The 18,115-nt window shown below is 41.2% G+C and overlaps 2 protein-coding genes across 4 annotated transcripts in view; one reads left to right on the top strand and one right to left on the bottom strand.

The window, feature by feature from the left end:
• The window catches only part of E2F5 (E2F transcription factor 5), a 17,551-nt gene extending 3,818 nt beyond the window's left edge, over window positions 1-13,733 (top strand). For all 3 annotated transcript variants that reach the window (XM_072034482.1, XM_072034481.1, XM_072034483.1), the window contains exons 2-9: window positions 4,864-4,973; window positions 5,614-5,777; window positions 6,979-7,020; window positions 8,273-8,337; window positions 9,997-10,264; window positions 10,963-11,163; window positions 11,602-11,646; window positions 12,999-13,733. In XM_072034482.1, coding sequence (XP_071890583.1) covers window positions 5,753-5,777; window positions 6,979-7,020; window positions 8,273-8,337; window positions 9,997-10,264; window positions 10,963-11,163; window positions 11,602-11,646; window positions 12,999-13,108 — 756 coding nt within the window. In that variant the 5' untranslated portion in view covers window positions 4,864-4,973; window positions 5,614-5,752 and the 3' untranslated portion in view covers window positions 13,109-13,733. The remainder of the gene's footprint in view (window positions 1-4,863; window positions 4,974-5,613; window positions 5,778-6,978; window positions 7,021-8,272; window positions 8,338-9,996; window positions 10,265-10,962; window positions 11,164-11,601; window positions 11,647-12,998) is intronic.
• RBIS (ribosomal biogenesis factor) lies at window positions 13,688-18,115 on the bottom strand. The gene is made up of 3 exons (XM_027452427.3): window positions 17,931-18,115; window positions 15,065-15,181; window positions 13,688-13,843 (listed from the first exon to the last, which is right to left on the bottom strand). Exons 1-3 carry the CDS (start codon window positions 18,051-18,053, stop codon window positions 13,775-13,777), a joined length of 309 nt encoding a protein of 102 aa, XP_027308228.1. The 5' UTR covers window positions 18,054-18,115; the 3' UTR covers window positions 13,688-13,774.

The following is an 18,115-nucleotide window of genomic DNA, read 5'->3' as shown; positions in this document are numbered from 1 at the left end:
GCTGGACGACCCTTCACTGCTAACATCTTGCTTCCACTCCCCTGAGTTGTTAGGATTTTCTTTACTGGGAATTTAGTTTCTGTGGTTCTCATTCTTTAAATTAAACAGCTGATCCTGAACAATTGCATAGTAGTCACTGTGTAACCCTGTATAAGCAAATGTAGTTAAGGAAATAAGCTTCAAACACTATGAGATGGAAGGGAATGAAAGTAAAGTCCCTGTGTTCAGCAACCTGCCAATTGCAGGAAAGGGAGAAGTATTAAAGATGAGTGAGTAAGAGCTAAGTCACCTGCAATGCATCCCAGCACACAGTATGTTCCTTCTTTTCAGCAGCATTCTAGTGCTTCTGCTTCAATTTCTTAAGTAGACTTGACTTATAGCAAAATGTCATTCCTGTTCTACTCAGGGTTAAATATTGTTTCTGATTAACAGTGCAAAGCGTCAGATACTCTAAAATACACTTGCTTGCTACTGACGTTTATCCTGTTCTGCTACAAGAGACAGAAAACATTGCAAATGTGGGAATAATAGGGGATTTTGGATTTGCAGCCACTGCTCAGATGCTCTGATGAGGCTCTCATGTGTCTGGAAATTCCAAATTAATAAAGGAAGTCCAAAAAAAAACCACAAGCAAATGACAACAAAAACTACCAAGGACAAAATTTTCAACTAAAAACATACATGTTGTTTAAGTGTTTAATATCTGATGCGTCTACCTGATGTAGGAAACAAAAGGGGAACAACTCAAAACAATTTGTCAGGTGCCTAGGAAGTGCAGATTTAAGAAGCCAGTTTCTTATGTCACTCAGATGATGTAGTCAGGGAAGCGTATGGTAACAAAACTGGAAAAGACACTCCAATTACCTAGTCTGCTTTCCTGCTGTCGCTGCTACCCTCAGATTTTAACTTTACTGCATTTGATGTCTGATCAAGCATTGGATATTTACTCTGTAGGAACCAGAACAGCACTGAACTTCCGTACTGATGAATTCCGTAGGTTTTCCACAATTTCTAATCTCTGTTCCCTTTCATAAAGACTTTAGTCCATTAGCATTTTAGCCACCGTAACATGTTGAACTCCATTTTTGTGCTAGCCACGGGCCTCATATGTATCTCGGCAGCAGTTGCTTCCTTAGAGACCACAAGCTACACAGAGCTGTTTGTTAACATCAACTCTGCACAGTTAGCCTGGGCATGCACCTGCCTTTAGCAATGCATTGATCAGGAGCAAGTAACAACTGCTTTAAACTTGCCCTATTCCACAGGAGAAAAAGAAAAAAGAACAACAACAACAAAAAAAAGCCTGCTTGTTCAATTTTACAGTTGTTTAATCTTTATGCATGCAGTGCTCTCCAGAAGTTTTACACTGGTTGCCAAACACACTGTTCAGTTTCAAACTCCGTCCAAGCTGTCGACAGTCGTCTTTGGGAGAAGGCTGTTGTCATCTGCTGCGGGCACAGTCTGTAAGATGCAGCATTTCTTTCATTTGACACAAGGAAAGCGAGCATGCATTGCTGACTGACCCTTCTGCGCTGTTAAGCTTCTCAGTAATGACTCTGCCCCAGTGCTCTGGCAAATTCCTCTGACGCTAAATGTGCTGTGCTCACTGGTAATGCCCAGTGCCTTTTGTCAGCTCCTAGGGAGCAAAGAAGTTTGTGCATGAGAATGCACCTCGACTCTCTATTATCCTCCTTCTGTTTGTTTGGCTTATTCCTGGGCAGGGCTTTGTGTGTGTGCACACATGCAACTCAAACTGTGCTGAACGGCACGTTATCTGTATTGCAAAAGTTGCATGATCTGAGTACGCTTGGAATCTCAAGCACTGTGACAAGTGTTTTTTTCCCAGATCACAGAATCACAGAACGGTTTGGGTTGGAAGGGACCTTAAAGATGATCTAGTTCCATGCCCCTGCCATGAACCATTATGTGAGACAGCCATATCGCACTTGTCTTGGATACATACCTGTTCAAATTGTGAGGAGATACTAGAAGGAATGAGTAGAGTGTAGCACCTTTACGTTAAAAAGGTTTTATGAAGCGATTCCAAATTCAGATTATCCAGAGAAGGATATGTGGAAGCTACACCCAACCATTTCAGCAGAGCCCTTGTGGTAGATGTGCCTCTGTTGTGCTGATTGGATCTGTTTCAACCATTTGACATAAGCTGAAAATGATAAGTTTTAAAAGTCAGTTTAATCAGGATGTTGAATAGCTGCTGATTAAGTGTACGCTGTGCATTCTTTGCACAGAACGATGTAGGGATCTTGTAGAAATGTGAAAAATTGTGCTACTGAAGACTGTGAAATATAGAGGGAGGTGATTGTCCTGCTCTACTCTGCGCTGGTGCGGCCTCACCTTGAGTACTGTGTGCAGTTCTGGGCACCGCAGTACAAAAAGGATGTGAAACTACTGGAGAGTGTCCAGAGGAGGGTGACAAAGATGGTGAAGGGCAAAGAAGGGAAGATGTATGAGGAGCGGCTGAGGGCACTTGGCCTGTTCAGCCTGGAAAAGAGGAGGCTGAGGTGGGACCTCATCACAGCCTACAGCTTCCTCACGAGGGGGAGTGGAGGGGCAGGCACCGATCTAATCTCCTTAATCACCAGTAATAGGACCCACTGGAATGGTGTCAAGCTGAGGCAGGGGAGGTTTAGGCTAGACATCAGGAAGAGGTTCTTCCCTGAGAGTGGTCGCACACTGGAACAGGCTCCCCAGGTAAGTAGTCACTGCTCCAAGCCTGTTGGAGTTTAAGAAGCATTTGGACTGTCTACGTAGTCATATAGTTTAAAATTTTGGGTAGACCTGTGTGGTGCCAGAAGTTGGACTTGATGATCCTTATGGGTCCCTTCCAACTTGGGATATTCTGTGATTCTATGATATGTTGCACAGGCAGCATCAATTCTGTCACTTCCTAGATTTTGAAGGCTTTACTTGCCATTTTTGTAAACAGTATGTATGTGTGCCATTAAAATTTCAGGCACATAACTGCTGAAATGGGTGGCTTGAAGAGCCTGTGTTCTTGGAGAACCAAAGCATGCATTTTATATGCATTTACATGTGTTTGTTTTGTTAGATTTTTACCTGACTGTTAGAGAAGACCATACAAAAGATAAATGTTGATAACAGTGTCAGTAGAAATACCGTTTAGTAGGTATGCCACTGTTGAGGAGAAGGAACAGTATTTATGCTTCATGGCTATGAGAACATTTTTTTTTAATCTTCATTCTTCTTCCTTTTTATCCTTTAATTTCCCTTCCCTAGCAAAACATTCACCAATATAAATTGGATGACTAAGTCCTAGTAATTAACTTCCTAATAGGAAAATGTCATTTCTTTGGAAGATTAGTGAGTTTGTTTATGGTTCAGAAAATACTGTTAAAGGAGTAATACAGACTTTGCTATAAAATGCATTCAATTTTCCTTCCACATTTTTGTCGTCTCAGGTTATATACAGGCTCCTTTGCTAAAAGCATTGATTTATTAGCTACTTGGACAAACTGAAATAAATTTCTGTGTACCTATAGAAGAAATTAGTTGGCTTTAACCCATTACTTCAAATTCGGAAGCCAGAAATTTTTGCCACCTATCCTTCTCTTTTTATTTCTTTTAATCCATTTAATACAATTATATTTTACATATCTGAGCATCCAGAGTAGTTGCAGTCAGACTCCCCCTTGCTTTTCTATCCTTTTGTCTAATACTCACTGAACCTGAGGCACTTTACAACATCAAAAAGAGGAGGACATGGAAGGCGTGACTAGCTCAGGTTTGCTATTTTATCTTAAGCCTTTGTATCAAATACAAAAAAGTCCTCATGAGCAGAATTACAAATGATTAAGTGGCCTTTCCTCTGACTTGGACTATGCTTTGCTTTCGGTGACTGCTGTGACAGCAAGTAGAAACACTACATAGCTAGCCTTAGCTGAAGAGAAATTTTTTGTCGGGGGCGAGCATTGGCCTGAGCTGCGTGGGGGTTCTGGTGGCCATGAGGCGGCTCTTGGTGCGTGCTACCACAGGCGGAGTGGGCGGCTGCCCACACGGTGGATTCGTGCAGTGAAATGTTACAAAAACTTAGGATCAGTTAGGATGAAAAAAAAACAAACACGTAAGATCATCAAGTTCCGCCATCAGCTTAACACGGCAAGCCCACCACTGAAATATGGCCTCAAGCACCATTCCCACACGTCTCGTAAATACCTCCAGGGGTGGGAATGCCACCACCAGCACCATTTCAGTGAAGAAATTTTCCCTGATACTCAATGTAAACGTCCCCTTGCACAACTGGAGGCAATTTCCTCATGTTCTATCACTCGTTCGTTCCCTGATGGTGGCTTACAGGACAGTGCTGGCTTACAGTCATGCAGCTCTCCTTCAGCTAGTTTGGGAAATTACCCCCAAATCCCTCCATATCCCAACACAAATTGACTCAGAGAGTATCAGCAGGGGGGATGATGAACTTAACGTGCAGTTGGCCTCAGAGGCTTGTTCTATTGCAGGGTATTGCCATCTGCCTTCCCTACTGTTTCCTAGATTGTAGGAGGGGCGCTTCAAGCTCCTGTGTGCAGGTGATAGCGTGTGGTGCAGGTGCTGAGGGCAGTCTTGGCAATTTGTGTGAGCTCTTCTGCCTGGTTAGGGTGGCCCTTGGACAAGGTGACACTTCCTGGCAATCCCTGCAGCCACAGGAGGCCACTCTTGTCAGCCATTTGAAGCAGATGCTATGAGCACCCAGCTCTTGAAGGGCTGAACCGTCTCCTTTCAGAATTACGTTAAATTACTATTCGGCATGTTTTTGGGGAATGATTTACAGTGTGTTTTGTGTGCCCTCAGCATGCAGGTTACTGATACTCATTGCTCTTCTCTTCATAGGCTGCTGATACCCTTGCTGTGAGGCAGAAGAGAAGGATTTATGATATCACTAACGTTTTGGAGGGGATTGATCTCATTGAGAAGAAGTCAAAAAACAGCATTCAGTGGAAGTAAGCTTCAATTCTGCATTTCCTCATATGCTTGAGAGCAACAAAAATTGCCTCCTTCCGCTTCTTCTGACCAGTTAAGACAGAATAACATTAGGCTCACCAATGAGCAATGCAACATTTTGGAATGACAGTAAAGTTTTAAATGAACTTTATTTGTCTTATCTTTAATTTGCATCTTTGATACATAGAATCAGGTTTAAAACATATACCAGAGATGCTTTCATGAAACTTGGAGTGCTACTTTATAACTAGCATTCACACTAGCTAAATCTGGGAAGATATTGGGTGACAGTATTTCCACCTACCTGCCCACCTGCATTGCATGCCTATTTTCTCTTTGGTTCCTGAAGATGAAAGTGTAACTGAAGAGTTAAGAGGGAGGTGAAGGAGATCTGCAAACTATCTCTAATGGAGAAGAACCTACATTCCAAAAGAAAATCAAGTTGGGTAGAGGGAAATTCTAAACCTGATCTGAAGTTAAAAATGTTTATCTTCTGTTAAAGCACAGCCAGGCACGTAAATGTTCGCTTCCTTTATGTTGAGTATTAGTATGTTTTCAAATTATTGGAAGCATACTTAGGAAATGATCTTTTAGATTTTCATTTCTTGGCGGTTTCACGAACCTTTATACCTTTTTAAGAGGAGTAGGTGCTGGCTGCAATACAAAAGAAGTAATAGACAGGCTGAGGTATCTTGAATCCGAAATTGAAGATCTAGAACTGAAAGAGAAAGAATTGGATCAGCAGAAACTGTGGCTACAGCAAAGCATCAAGAACGTTATGGATGATTCTACAAACCACCAATATCCTTTTCAACAAATTGTGTGCATCTTGGAACTAATATTAAAACAGCAGTTAAAGCATAGGTAAAGGGTAAAGCACACTGTTATCCATTTCATCCAGAAACAAAGAAGGCCTAACCTTTTTTTTATTTTTTGGTTCAAAAAGAAGAGTATAAATCATGTTTACATGACTTTTTAAGCTCTCTGACTGTATGAAAGGTAACCTGAAAATAATATAGCACATGTGTATATGGCAACAGTTTTTAAGCCCACAGTATAATTCTGGTTTAAAATGAATTGTATTGCCTTCACGCACTTGGATTTATATTTCTTAGCGAATATGTGAATCTTTTTTTTTCCCTGTTACTTCCTTCTCTTGAAAAGATTAAGCTATCATCCAAAGATAAATTGAAATAACAAAGTCCCGAAGCTTGTTTGGTTTAGAACTGGAAAACTATCCTGTGTGTAAATACTCAGTAAGCAGAGAGGTCTGCCTACATTGCTTGTAATTATGTGATTATCTGTCTTATAAAATATTGACCAAGTATTGAGATTTGGAACAGGAAAATGCCCTTCTTATTGATTGTACCACTGCTAAATACTCAGGGTTACTTGCAGTTGCTCTGTAGAAACTCTACCTATAAAATGGATTTTATAAGAAATGAGATTTAAGTAAGATATGAGGAGAAACTTATTACTGGGAGAGCTAACACAGGAATTGATCCCCCAGGGAGGTGATGGAATATCATCTATCACTGGAAGTTTTCCAGAACAGGAGAGTCAAACATCTGTCTGGAATGTCTTAATAGTTGATCCTACCTTGGGGCAGGGTGAACTCTCACGTCCCTTCCGGCATATTTTTATGTGATTTTGGGACATCCCAGTACATTGTTGAATTCTATAGTGTCAAGTTGATGAGGTAAATGGTATTCTTAAAAACAAGATTTTACATGTTCTCTGTTTAAAAAGAATCTCTTGATTCAAGCTACTCAGATTCTTTTCTTCTGGTATTTTTTTTACGTATATAGATTTTTATTTTTTACAGTATGGAACGGTGTTATTTTTTAAATAGCTATTCTGAACATCATAAATCATGCCTTGATTACACCTCTAAGTACCAGTAGTAAGTTTATAGTTTAGGCTCAGTTTGGACAAACTTCTTTTAAAGGGTAAGAAATCATGCATTTCATGCATTAGAAAAATGTTCCTTGACATAAATTACATTTTCATATGTCACCCATGAAGATATCTGTAACTGCTTCAATGGTGAGTTGTTTCTAAAAGCTGTATTTCTTAAAGTGAGGGATTTTCTGATCTTCCTCTTGAAAGCTAACTTGCTAACCTGCTTTTTCCCTGCGAGTATTTTGAATTTAGAATAAGTATTCAGTAGTGATCAGTAGTAAGTAGATGCCTCTCACAGTCTTCACAACTAATGAGTTCTGGCATTTTCTAGTTGTAGTCACAGAATGGATGGAATAGAAGTTCAGCTGTTTTCAGAGTACCCTTTTTGGTCGTCTTCTGTATTCATACTTTGTAATAGCTTGCCTCTAGCTCTAACAGAACCAGGGAGAACCATGACCCAATTCACCAGATTTCATAAAAGTTTCTGGTGACAGCTTCGATCAGAGGTAATTCTTGATATTATACAAATGGAGCCAGCTGAAGTTCAAAGATGGGACTTGGCTAAATCAAAAAGATTCTTTCCGTATGGGAAGTTTGAACAAGTTGCCAAGATTTGCTGGCAGAAATTTTTGCCCTGGACATCCTTTCCTGATCCTGAGTTACTCAATGGAAGACTGTTGCTCAGCCTCCAGCTGTGCTCAAAATCATCTTTTTGCCATAAGGAAGGTTGGGTTTGTTTTTGAATTAAAAAAAAAATAAAAATGCGAGCTTAGACTGCTGTGGAGTTTAACAAAAAGAAGATGTTGTGGAAAAGAGTTAGTTACTGCAAAATATGGAGGAGGCATTTAGTATACCAGTCACATTGTACTTCATGTAAATATATCTCAGGTAGCAAAGGAGCATTATTCCAAGTTATGGATGAAGAGGAATTGATGTGCAGATAAGGCATGTTGTGCAAGTACTGTTGATGTAATTGTGATCTCCTAACTTTAACCAATAAGTTTTAGTGCACATAGTACGCCACTAGTGAGTTTTACAGTCAACTGTTATATCTGAGTTGTATATGCTGCAGAAGTTTTGAGCTTAGACACTTGGAAATGTTGGCACTGAAGACAATCATTAGAACAATTTATTGCTTTCCTGCGTAGGTTCTCTTCAAAGCCATAAAGTATGCTGTATCAGAGAGTTGGTGTAGCTGAAAAGGAAGCTAGTTAAATATTGGATCTTGAAACTTCTAGAGACTATGCAAGTCCCATCACAAGTTTATTTATGCTGGAATTATGCAGTCTTTTAAGAGGCCTTAGAGAATTTTCCTATCTCATTTAAGTAGATACCATGCAAGATGTACGAAAAATATGCACAGTTAACACTTTCTTAAAAATTGCTATTTAACCAGGAGACACACTTCTAGCAATTCAAGCACCTTGTGGTACACAGTTAGAAGTACCTATACCCGAAATGGTATGTACTGATTTCTTGTTTACCTAAGTATTCTAGAAAGACAGTGGAGAAGAAGAGCTACACTAGAGCTGAGCATTTCTCTCTGTATGAGAGAAAAATACATATATGTATATATAAGTTTGTCTTAGTTGAGAATGGAGGGGTTGGGTGGGAAAAAGTGTTTTTTTTTGTACACCTATACCAGGTGTACAAAAGAAAGAGTAATGGTAACTCGTCTCATACCGAAAACAAGTCATAATAGTGTTTTTTTGGCCCTCTCTTCTCTCTTAAAAATTGCAGCTTTCCAAATTGTGTATAATTGTTATGAATTCCCTTCAGAACTAATTAGCAGTGACTTTTGTTTGTCAAATTTAACATTTATTGTATTGCTAAATCATGTCTGTTACAGAAAAGCCTTTTAGGTTTAGTTGTAGTTTTAGTGTAGATGTCGGTTGTGTTCAGTCACGTGGTAGGGAAACACAGACTGCAGATTTCTTTTTAGCCTGAGGGCTTTAATGAGCAGGATTAGAGTAGAAAGCCAAACTACTTACTTCTATCCATCTTCTAATCATTTTTACTGTAAGGCTTAGTTTTAAATAGGGTTGGTATCTTACATAGTCGGGAGAGAGCGTTGAATGAAGCATGATAGCCACTATACTTGTAGAAGAAGTTCACAAGATAAGTTTTAGAAGCTATTTTTAGTAAGGCTAAACACAGTCTGGTATCATAACAACATCCAAAGCTAGGACTGTGAAGCTGGTCAAGTGGTACTGGATCTTTGTCCGTCTGTGCTGAAAACTGTTAAAGCAATGGTGTGGTTCTCTGTGTGACCAAAGCAGTTGTGATGCATCTGTTTTGGCTATTTGTTGAGGACAAGAACAGCTGATTTTAGTCTTCCACTGACAACTTGAAATTGGATAGTTTTGCTTTGGGTCCTCTCTGCCCAGGCACCTTTTCCACTTTTCTCATCCTTGTTTTTTCTTGAACATACTTGCTGAAAACCCGCTTGCTGGATTAGCCACTGTGAGCCAGTGGTCTCACAGAGACTGTACTACAGGAATACTCCTAGCTAAAGTGCTAGGATAACTTACCAAAAAGAAGCCTAGCAAATTAGCTAAGAATTGTTTCTGCTGACTTACGATCCAGTGTCGTACTTGGTTTGAGTGAGATATTTAACTGTTGTGGGATGGTCGGTCCCAGAAAAGATCATTCTGAAACTCCTTGTAAGAGGAAGAAATTTAAATGCACAGAAATCATTATTTATCTGTTTTGTTACTGATAAGCTGCAGTCTTGCTACAAGTTTCATGTAACTTGAATTCATAACCTAAACACTTTGAAAGATAGTATATCTGTGTCTTCTGTATCTGTGCTGTGGCCAAGTAAATGCATAGCAGGTTTGTAATCTGTTTCCTGTTAGATCATTTGTATTTTTTTTTTAATATTTTTGTTTTTCATGTCTCTATATGATCTGATAAGTTTATGCCAATTATTGGTTCTTCCTAGTGTTTTAACTAGAAGAGCACAATCTTCTGGAGGTAAAAGGTGCATCAATCTGAGAATTCTATTCAAACATCTTCATTAGTTACTATGAGAAATAAGTCTGTGCAGTTACTGTTGTATTTTTGTACAGTTTGACGTTCTAAAGGAATTTTAACTTTCTTAATGCACCACCTCTTCAGGGACAGAACGGACAGAAGAAATACCAGATCAATCTTAAGAGCAATTCAGGACCTATTCATGTACTGCTTATAAATAAAGAATCAAGCTCCTCCAAGCCCGTGGTGTTTCCAGTTCCTCCACCCGATGATCTTGCACAGACCCCATCTCAGCCTGCAGCTCCAGTGACTCCCCTTAAACCTACTACAGCTACTCAAAATCCACCAGAACAACATGGTCTTAACCAGGGACAACAGTTGCCACAAACGTCAGTTGTGGACACGCCATCAGGTGGGTTTTTTCCACTTAAGATGGGTGAGGGAGGACTGGGGGTAGGAAAAGAATTGTTAGAAAAGCTGACAGATAAAGGAAAGGCAGATCTATGATTTGCATAGAAGCGTAGGTGTCTGTTAAGAAATCAGCCCAAGGGCTTACTAACAGCTTTCAGGAGGTTCACGGAAAAGCCTTTCTCTTCTGTCCTCTATCCAGTGAAATAGATTCTCCCCTTGTAGCTTATCATCTTATACCTAAGAGGTTTTGAATGTGATCCTGTTTGTTAATCTGAGATGCTTTTCCAGAATGCAGTGTGGAACAAAATGGCCAGCCTCTGATGGAGTTTATGTACCTTTTAATGAAACATAATATAGGCACCAGTTCCAGCTTTTGTGCTACGAGGTCACTTACCTACTTCCACATAGCCACAGTGAGAGGCTCCCTATCAGGTCTTCTTTCATATCAGTAGTAGGGTAATAAGGAAATACATGTATTTAAGAAAATGCTGTCGGTATTACAGACTACAGTTCTGAGGGGTCCTGATTAAATTGTGCCTTTGAGTTTGGAATGGGGAGTAGACAGACTCCTCTCACCTCGTCCCAGACCTTGGCAGTGTTCTTCTCAAGAGATAAAGCCAGGTGTAGGTGCTTTGTGTGCTTTTTTTTTTTTTAATTTTACCACAACAGACTATATAATGTTCCTTCCTGTCTTTGTAGAAAGCAGTTTGCAGCAGAACAGTACAACTCCAGCAACTCCTTATTCCAGCCTTCCAGATGCAGTGTTGTACCCCAGCCTTTCAGGAGATGTCGCCCAAGCTACAGCTAGCTCAAATGACTATCAGGGTTTGCTCCCTTTGGACGTTAACTGTATTCTCAAGCCAAACTCATTTGACATAGCAAAGATGGATGAGCCCACAGGTAGGAAGAAAGAGTTGATATTTCAACGTTTTTATTGTTTCTTGAGCCTTTTTTTTTTTTTTTTACCAAGTTGCCAATGAGTTGCACAGAGGGAAAGATTAGCACTTTTCCCACAGAGCTGACAGGCCTTTTTTATTATTATTATTCTAATGAAGCCATTGAGCCAGGTCTAAGTAGCAAGCTCATTTTCTGCTGCTATCAAATATGCTACATATTGCACATGGCTTTAGGGCTATAAGGGATCAACTATACAGCATGAGGAGAACAGGAGATATTTATTAGGAAAAACTGGGGGATACAAAGATATTTTACGTATACATGGCATGCTGTCTCCACAGCTTCTACAGTGTGCACATGAGCCACACTGTACTTTTGGAATTCAGTGTTATAATGTGGAGAATCTGTTGACTTCCATAATGCATGTTCCTGTTTTCACAGGAAATATCAGTGGGGATATTATTGATGAACTTATGTCTTCTGATGGTAAGTATTTAGTATCTTTACTTGAGGCTATTAAAAAAGTAGTAGCATGTCTTTTGTATGAACAGCACTCTTAGGAGGTGTCTGTTAAGTCTCATGCCAAGAGTCAGTATGAAACTACTACTTTCTCCTGTACTGCCTTCTCTATCCTTGTCATTCTTGTCTTTGCACCCCTATCCATTCCCTGCAGCAGTTTGATTTAACAGTCAAAATCTGAAAGTCTTAATCCAGCAAGTACTTACATGCATGAGTAACCCAGCAGTACTTAATTCTGGAACAAAGAAAGAACAGGTTGATGACTAGAGTGCTGCCTTTAAAAAAAAAAAAAAAAAAAGCTTAATACTAATCTTCCTCAGGCTTCTTCCAGGAGCTTTGATCAGGTATTTCAGAAGATATTTATATGCCTGCATGTGTGGCCAGGTCTGGTACACTGGCAGAACAAATCTAACCCTTTTTTGGTCTTGCATCTTCATGGCCATATGAATGCAGAACTGAGCCACAGCTAGTAATTTCATTTGTTCCATGCCTCCCTCCGTGCTGTATCTCACAGACTGCAGGCTGCCAGACAGAGGTGAACTCAGCTGGCTTTGTTCCTCTCTCCCGATAACTACGCTGCTCTGTGAGCAGCCTGTGTTAATATCTGCCCTTCAAAAGACAAATCTGCGGCTTATCTAGAAAGAACCATGCAATTATAAGATTCACGAGGGAAGAGTGGATTATGTGGACGTACCAATAAAATACACAGCTAAAATAGAAATAATCTCCTCTTTTAGAGCACATAGCACATTCCCAGCTCATTTGCATTAGATTAGTGTTGCTGTAGTACAGAATGAGGGCTAAGGCTTCTCTTGCATTCCCTAAAAATGGCCTCAAGCCCATGCATGAAATGCAGTGCACAGAGAAATGGACAGCCTCCATTTTTCATCTGTACAATAGGGAAAATGGTAGTTTATGTACCTAAAATAATAAATACTTGAAGATTGATACATACAGTACTGTAACAGGAAGAAGGAAGTGTAAATATAAATGATGGAAAGTTGGTAAGATTTCAAAATCTGCTCAGGAGCTCCTTTGCTGCAAAAGCAGAGATTATGTCCATATTCCACAGCTATCATTCCACCCCAGCAAATTTATGTAAAATACTAAGGAAAAAGATGTGGACATGTCACTTGTTGCACCTGTTTGAAGGCAGTACAGGTATTCACAGTATGTATCCTAGCATACTTGTCAGACTATCAAGACAGTATTTTACCTAAGACTAACCCTGGCACTGCTGATGACAGACATACTGAATTAGGAGCTAGGGCTGATATTCCAAGTGTTTTAATTTAAACTAAACTATTCCTGCTTTACAGTTTTTCCTCTCTTACGACTCTCTCCTACTCCCGGAGATGACTACAACTTTAACCTGGATGATAATGAAGGAGTCTGTGATCTCTTTGATGTGCAGATACTAAATTATTAGATATTGTGTCAACCAGACTACTTATCTACCTCTAACTATAACATTCTAGACTTCTTCATAACCTAAGTATTTGAATAATGAATGTATAACTTCTTAGTTCACTGACTCTGGGAGTATATTTCCTTTTGCTTCCCTTAATTACTTCACAAAACAAATTCAACCACCAGAAAAAAGGGCTTTTTTCAGAATTATGACACATTTTTTCATCTGAGTGTCTTTTGTGTAATCCAATGATTTGGAGTTTTCTTTTGTAAGGAAAGTGAAAATGCTTTATAGCCTTTTGATCATTTTTTTTTAAATGATTAGGCTTTGCTCACGGTTATCAGCATTTTCTTTGAAGCTTTACTGCCAAGAAGCTTTCTATATCTTTTTGACCTTTCAAACAATTTTGAAGCTTTCACTGCCAAGCTGAAAAGTGAAGGATATCAACTTGATTTATGCTTAATTGTTTCAGTGAACCAATTTTGTGAAGTGCCTTCTGTTTTAGCACTTTAAGTTTCTCACACTGACTTCTGACATTCCACTTTCCTAGATGATAGGAAAGGTCTGTTTGTAGTTTGTATTAAAGTGTGCCAATACTTGTATATTAACAAGATTTTTTTTTTAATAAAATTGTACAAACAAAGCCTGTGTGATCTTCAGTTCTTGGAACCCCTTTGTTATTCATTACAGCTGTGATAATAGGCTTGTGGCATCATCCACGTTTGCTGGTTCACCTTCTGGTTGTGTAGAAACCTGAAAAAAAAGTTTCAGTGTAAAGTAGAAAGTGACTTACTTTTACTGTTTGGAAAAAAGATACTACCTAGATGATGAGCTTGTCTTTATTATATTTAACTTAGGCTAATTTTGCAGTCATATAATTCAGTAATTTGGGGAACTACAGGCTTCACTACACTTGATAGATAAGCAGGAAGTAGTTCATGCTGCCAGAGAAAGGCAAAGCATCATGCCAGTAATGTACATGACCAAATGGAAGGAGGCACAGCTTTTAGTTCAGGGAATACTTTCATTAGCATAATTTTGAAACTGATCAAATACCGTGTTATGTCATGTAGAGCCCTGCTAGCATGGGAATAGCATGGTTTGCAGCCATATGTTGCAAGCTAGCAGGACTAGGGCCACTAGCACCAATGTCCTTGCTTGGCCTCATACTGTGCTGGCAGCACTGTCACCTGAGCTTCGTTCTCCTTTCAGCCTCTCCTTGAGGTTTTTGGTAATCATTCTGTCACTTCCAGACATACAGAAACTTGATGACCCCAGGCAGAGCAAATGCTACTCATCTCCCGTCCAGTTCCCTCTTATTTCCCCAACAGCCAGGACAGATTCACCTGTGTTCTTCATACTGGCCCATGGCCTTTTCTGTCCCCCAAACCATGCCTGCAGCATCAGTAAGTATCAGCATAAGAAGATTTTGTAAAGAGAAGCTTAAATTCAGCATAAGGAGCAGCCTGTCAGTATTTAGTTGGTTAGTTATTTCTTGTCAATGCTCAAAGCTGCATGCAGCCTTGTAACTAGGCTGAGAGCGAGTAAAATGTTTTGATCTGCAAGTGCTGCAGGCAAGAGTTGTAGTACAGGAACTGGTGTTTCAGATATTGCTACTTCTCATAAGTAAATATAAAGAGACAGGTCTTGAGGGTTTGGAGCGGGAATTAACTTTTAAATGATGTTCTAGCTGTTTTTTAATAGATGAGAAAAATATTTATGTTGTAGAAGCACACTGCAGCTTAGTTGCCCACCTTCTTCTCTATTGCCTTTAGTAGTTACATAGGACTTGAATATGCTAACCAGATTTCAGCGTTAAAAAACAAACAAACAAAAAACCTTAAATTAATAAAGCTTGGTTTATAGCTATAAAGCAACAGCAAGAATTGCCTGCAGTTTTAGTGCCAGAATATAATGCTTTGAACACATACTGCCCTTCATTTCCCCCCTCAGATTTTTACAGACTGAAATTACCTGGTTATTCTTCTGAGGTTCCACTACAGGGCCTTTTGATAGCTGCTGTACCTCCTTCTGAATTTCAGTAAATGCTTTATTTATCTTGCTTACTTTGTCAGCATTTTCAATGTTTATCTGTAGGGAAGAAAAAAACTTACATGTATTGGTGTGTTAAACTGCAATTCCACTGACGTGAAATTTCACTTTTTTTAAAAAAAAAAACAAAAAACAATTGTTAAGCAGTCAGTATTAGTCTGGGGAAAAGTATCAATCTGCTGGAGGATATGAAGGCCCTGCAGAGGGACCTGGACTGGATGGGTCAATGGGCAGAGGTTTAACATGGCTAAAGTGCCAGGTCCTGCACTTTGGCCACAGCAGCCCCATGCAGCACTACAGGCTTGGGGGAGAGTGGCTGGAAAGCTGTGCAGAGGAAAAGGATCTGGGTGGGGGTGTTGCTCAACACTCATCTGAACCTGAGCCAACAGTGTGGCCAAGAAGGCCAACAGCACCCTGGCTTGTATCAGGAATTGTGTGGCCAGGAAGACCAGGGAGGTGATCATGCCCCTGTACTCAGCTCTGGTGAGGCCGCACCTCGAGTACTGTGCTCAGTTTTGGGCCCCTCACTACAAGAAGGACATCGAGGCCCTGGAACATGTCCAGAGAAGAGCTACGAAGCTGGAGAAAGGCCTGGAACACAAGTCCTATGAGGAACGGCTGAGGGAACTGGGGATGTTTAGTCTGGAGGAGAAGAGGCACAGGGGAGACCTTACTGCTCTCTACAGCTACCTGAAAAGAAGGTGTGGGAAGCTGAGGGTCGGCCTCTTCTCACAGGTAACTAGTGATAGGACCAGAGGAAATGACCTCAAATTGCACCAGGGCAGGTTTAGGTTGGAAATGAGGAGACATTTCTGCCCAGGAAGAGCAGTCAGGCATTGGAACAGGTTGCCCAAGGAGGTGGAGGAGTCACGGTCCCTGGGGGTGTTCAAGGAAAGGTTGGACGTGGTGCCTAGGGACATGGTTTAGTGGGTGACATTGGTAGTACGGTGATGGTTGGACCGGAGGATCTCAGAGGTCTTTTCCAACCTTAACAATTCTATGATTCCAAGCATATTTTCCAAAATTGCTTTTTAGTAGGAGTATTTCTATACTTGAATTTGTTACAACCTAATTATATCATCCAATCATGTACTACTAACGTTCTAATACATCCAAAATTACTAAAGCAGTTGCACTTGCTCTGTTGGCAAAGGAGCCAGTACTGGCCCAGAAATGGGGGACACACAACAAAAGCCAGGTTGCAGCTGGGTCCTTCTACACAGCCTTTAGCTCCTCTTAGCTGGAGTTCCAGGAAGGGCTCCTTACTTCATGTGTAAATGACTTTACCAGTTTGAATTTCTTTATCTAGTTTGCCTTTCAGCATCACACCTCACATTCCTATTCATTCATACTGTTGGTTTGGCCAACAACATTTACTAAGTTTTGCTATGGTATTTAAGGAAATTTCCACAGCTGTAGCAGAACAGGATGCCTGCCTGGTCCCCAGACACCTCACTGATTACTCCAAGTCCTCCTTTATAAGTTATTTCAGCAAAAACGCTTGCTTTTGAACACCAAGAGCTAAGATGTGGGTGCATTGCGCAGTGCACCAAGGACAATAATCTGTGGTGGAAGAACAGTGCGGATGCTGGAGGCATGAACTCTTTCACCACTGCAGCAGAGCAAGATTCAGCTGATCTGAGCCCTGGCACGTGTTACTTCTGAAGCACCAAGCTTTGAACAGCATCTTAGCCTTATAATGGCATATTACATTGCAGATGTTCCAGAAGTATGCTCACACTTCTTAAGGCAATCCCAAATTTCAGGCTGCCTAGTGCTGTTCCAAAAGCTACCACGGTAATTCACCTCTCGGCAATATGCACAGGCAGAAGCAAACACATATTCCTTTTGCTTTCAAAGCTGTCGTCGTTTCAGAGCACGTATACATTAACAATAACCCCATTTATTCCTAGGTGAGCGACCAAGAGAATCATTAAGAAAACAGGAGCATGAGGATGATAAAAACAAGTCAATTTAGATTAGTAATTTAATTCATAATAACCTATAAAGTGACTTAAGAAATGCAGACAACTCCTAGCTCAAATTAGAGTGGATGGGGCTGTGGGCAACACAATTTACAGAAGGCTTAGGATTCCTGTAAGAGCCTGTTAGCGTTTCCCAGTCAGTTTTAATGCCTGATATCCTAGGGACACGTCTAAAGCTGTCTGGATAGTTACAAGGGGCTTTAATCTATTACAGAATAAGCCTATTCTGAGCTTAATGGTAACTAAATCCCCAACGGCTCACTGAATTAAAGACCACTTCAAACACGCAGAATAAAATTTTACTCCCAACAAGCTGCTGACTTTCCATGAAGGTGTTTTTAAACCTGTCCCTCCCTTCGCTATGCAGAACCCTCCCGACTAAGCGGAGATCGGAAGCCAGCAACGTGAAATCCTCCTGGGGCTCCCTATTTCCAGAAGTTTTTATGTTCCCGGCTGCCAGATCAACCCGTCAGGTGGCTTTGGTGGCTGAGATTTTTCTCCTGGAAAAATCCCAAAGGCCTTTTTTTTTATTTTTTTATTTTTTTGAGCTCCTGTTTAAGCCCGACTGCGGCTGCACGTGTCGGGAACGAGGAGCCGCCGGCTCGCTGTGGAGCTCACCGCGGCCAACATGGCAGAACGGTCCCGGAACGGGGGTCACCCAGCAGGGTCACCCAGAGCACGGCGCGCAGGACGGGGCGCGGGTAGCTCCAGAGGGGGAGGCTCCCAGCCCCTCCGCACCGAGGTGCCCCCGCGTTCAGCCGAACCCCCCCGGGCTCGGTTCACGAGGCCCGCCCGCCGCTCACCTTCCTGAGCCCGGAGGTGACGCGCCGCGCCCGGCCCTTCCCGCGGGCCTTGCCGGCGCCGCCGCGGGCGATGCAGAAGACGCTCGGCGCCTTCGCCGCCTTCCGCGCCCGGCTCTTCCCCATCGCCCCCACCGAGCAAAGGACGGGCGGCGCGCTGATGGCGTCACAGCGCGCGCGCGCGCCGG

The sequence above is a fragment of the Anas platyrhynchos genome, chromosome 2 (assembly GCF_047663525.1).
Source record: "Anas platyrhynchos isolate ZD024472 breed Pekin duck chromosome 2, IASCAAS_PekinDuck_T2T, whole genome shotgun sequence".
Taxonomy (NCBI): Eukaryota; Metazoa; Chordata; class Aves; order Anseriformes; family Anatidae; genus Anas; species Anas platyrhynchos.
This window is presented reverse-complemented; position numbering and strand designations above follow the sequence as displayed.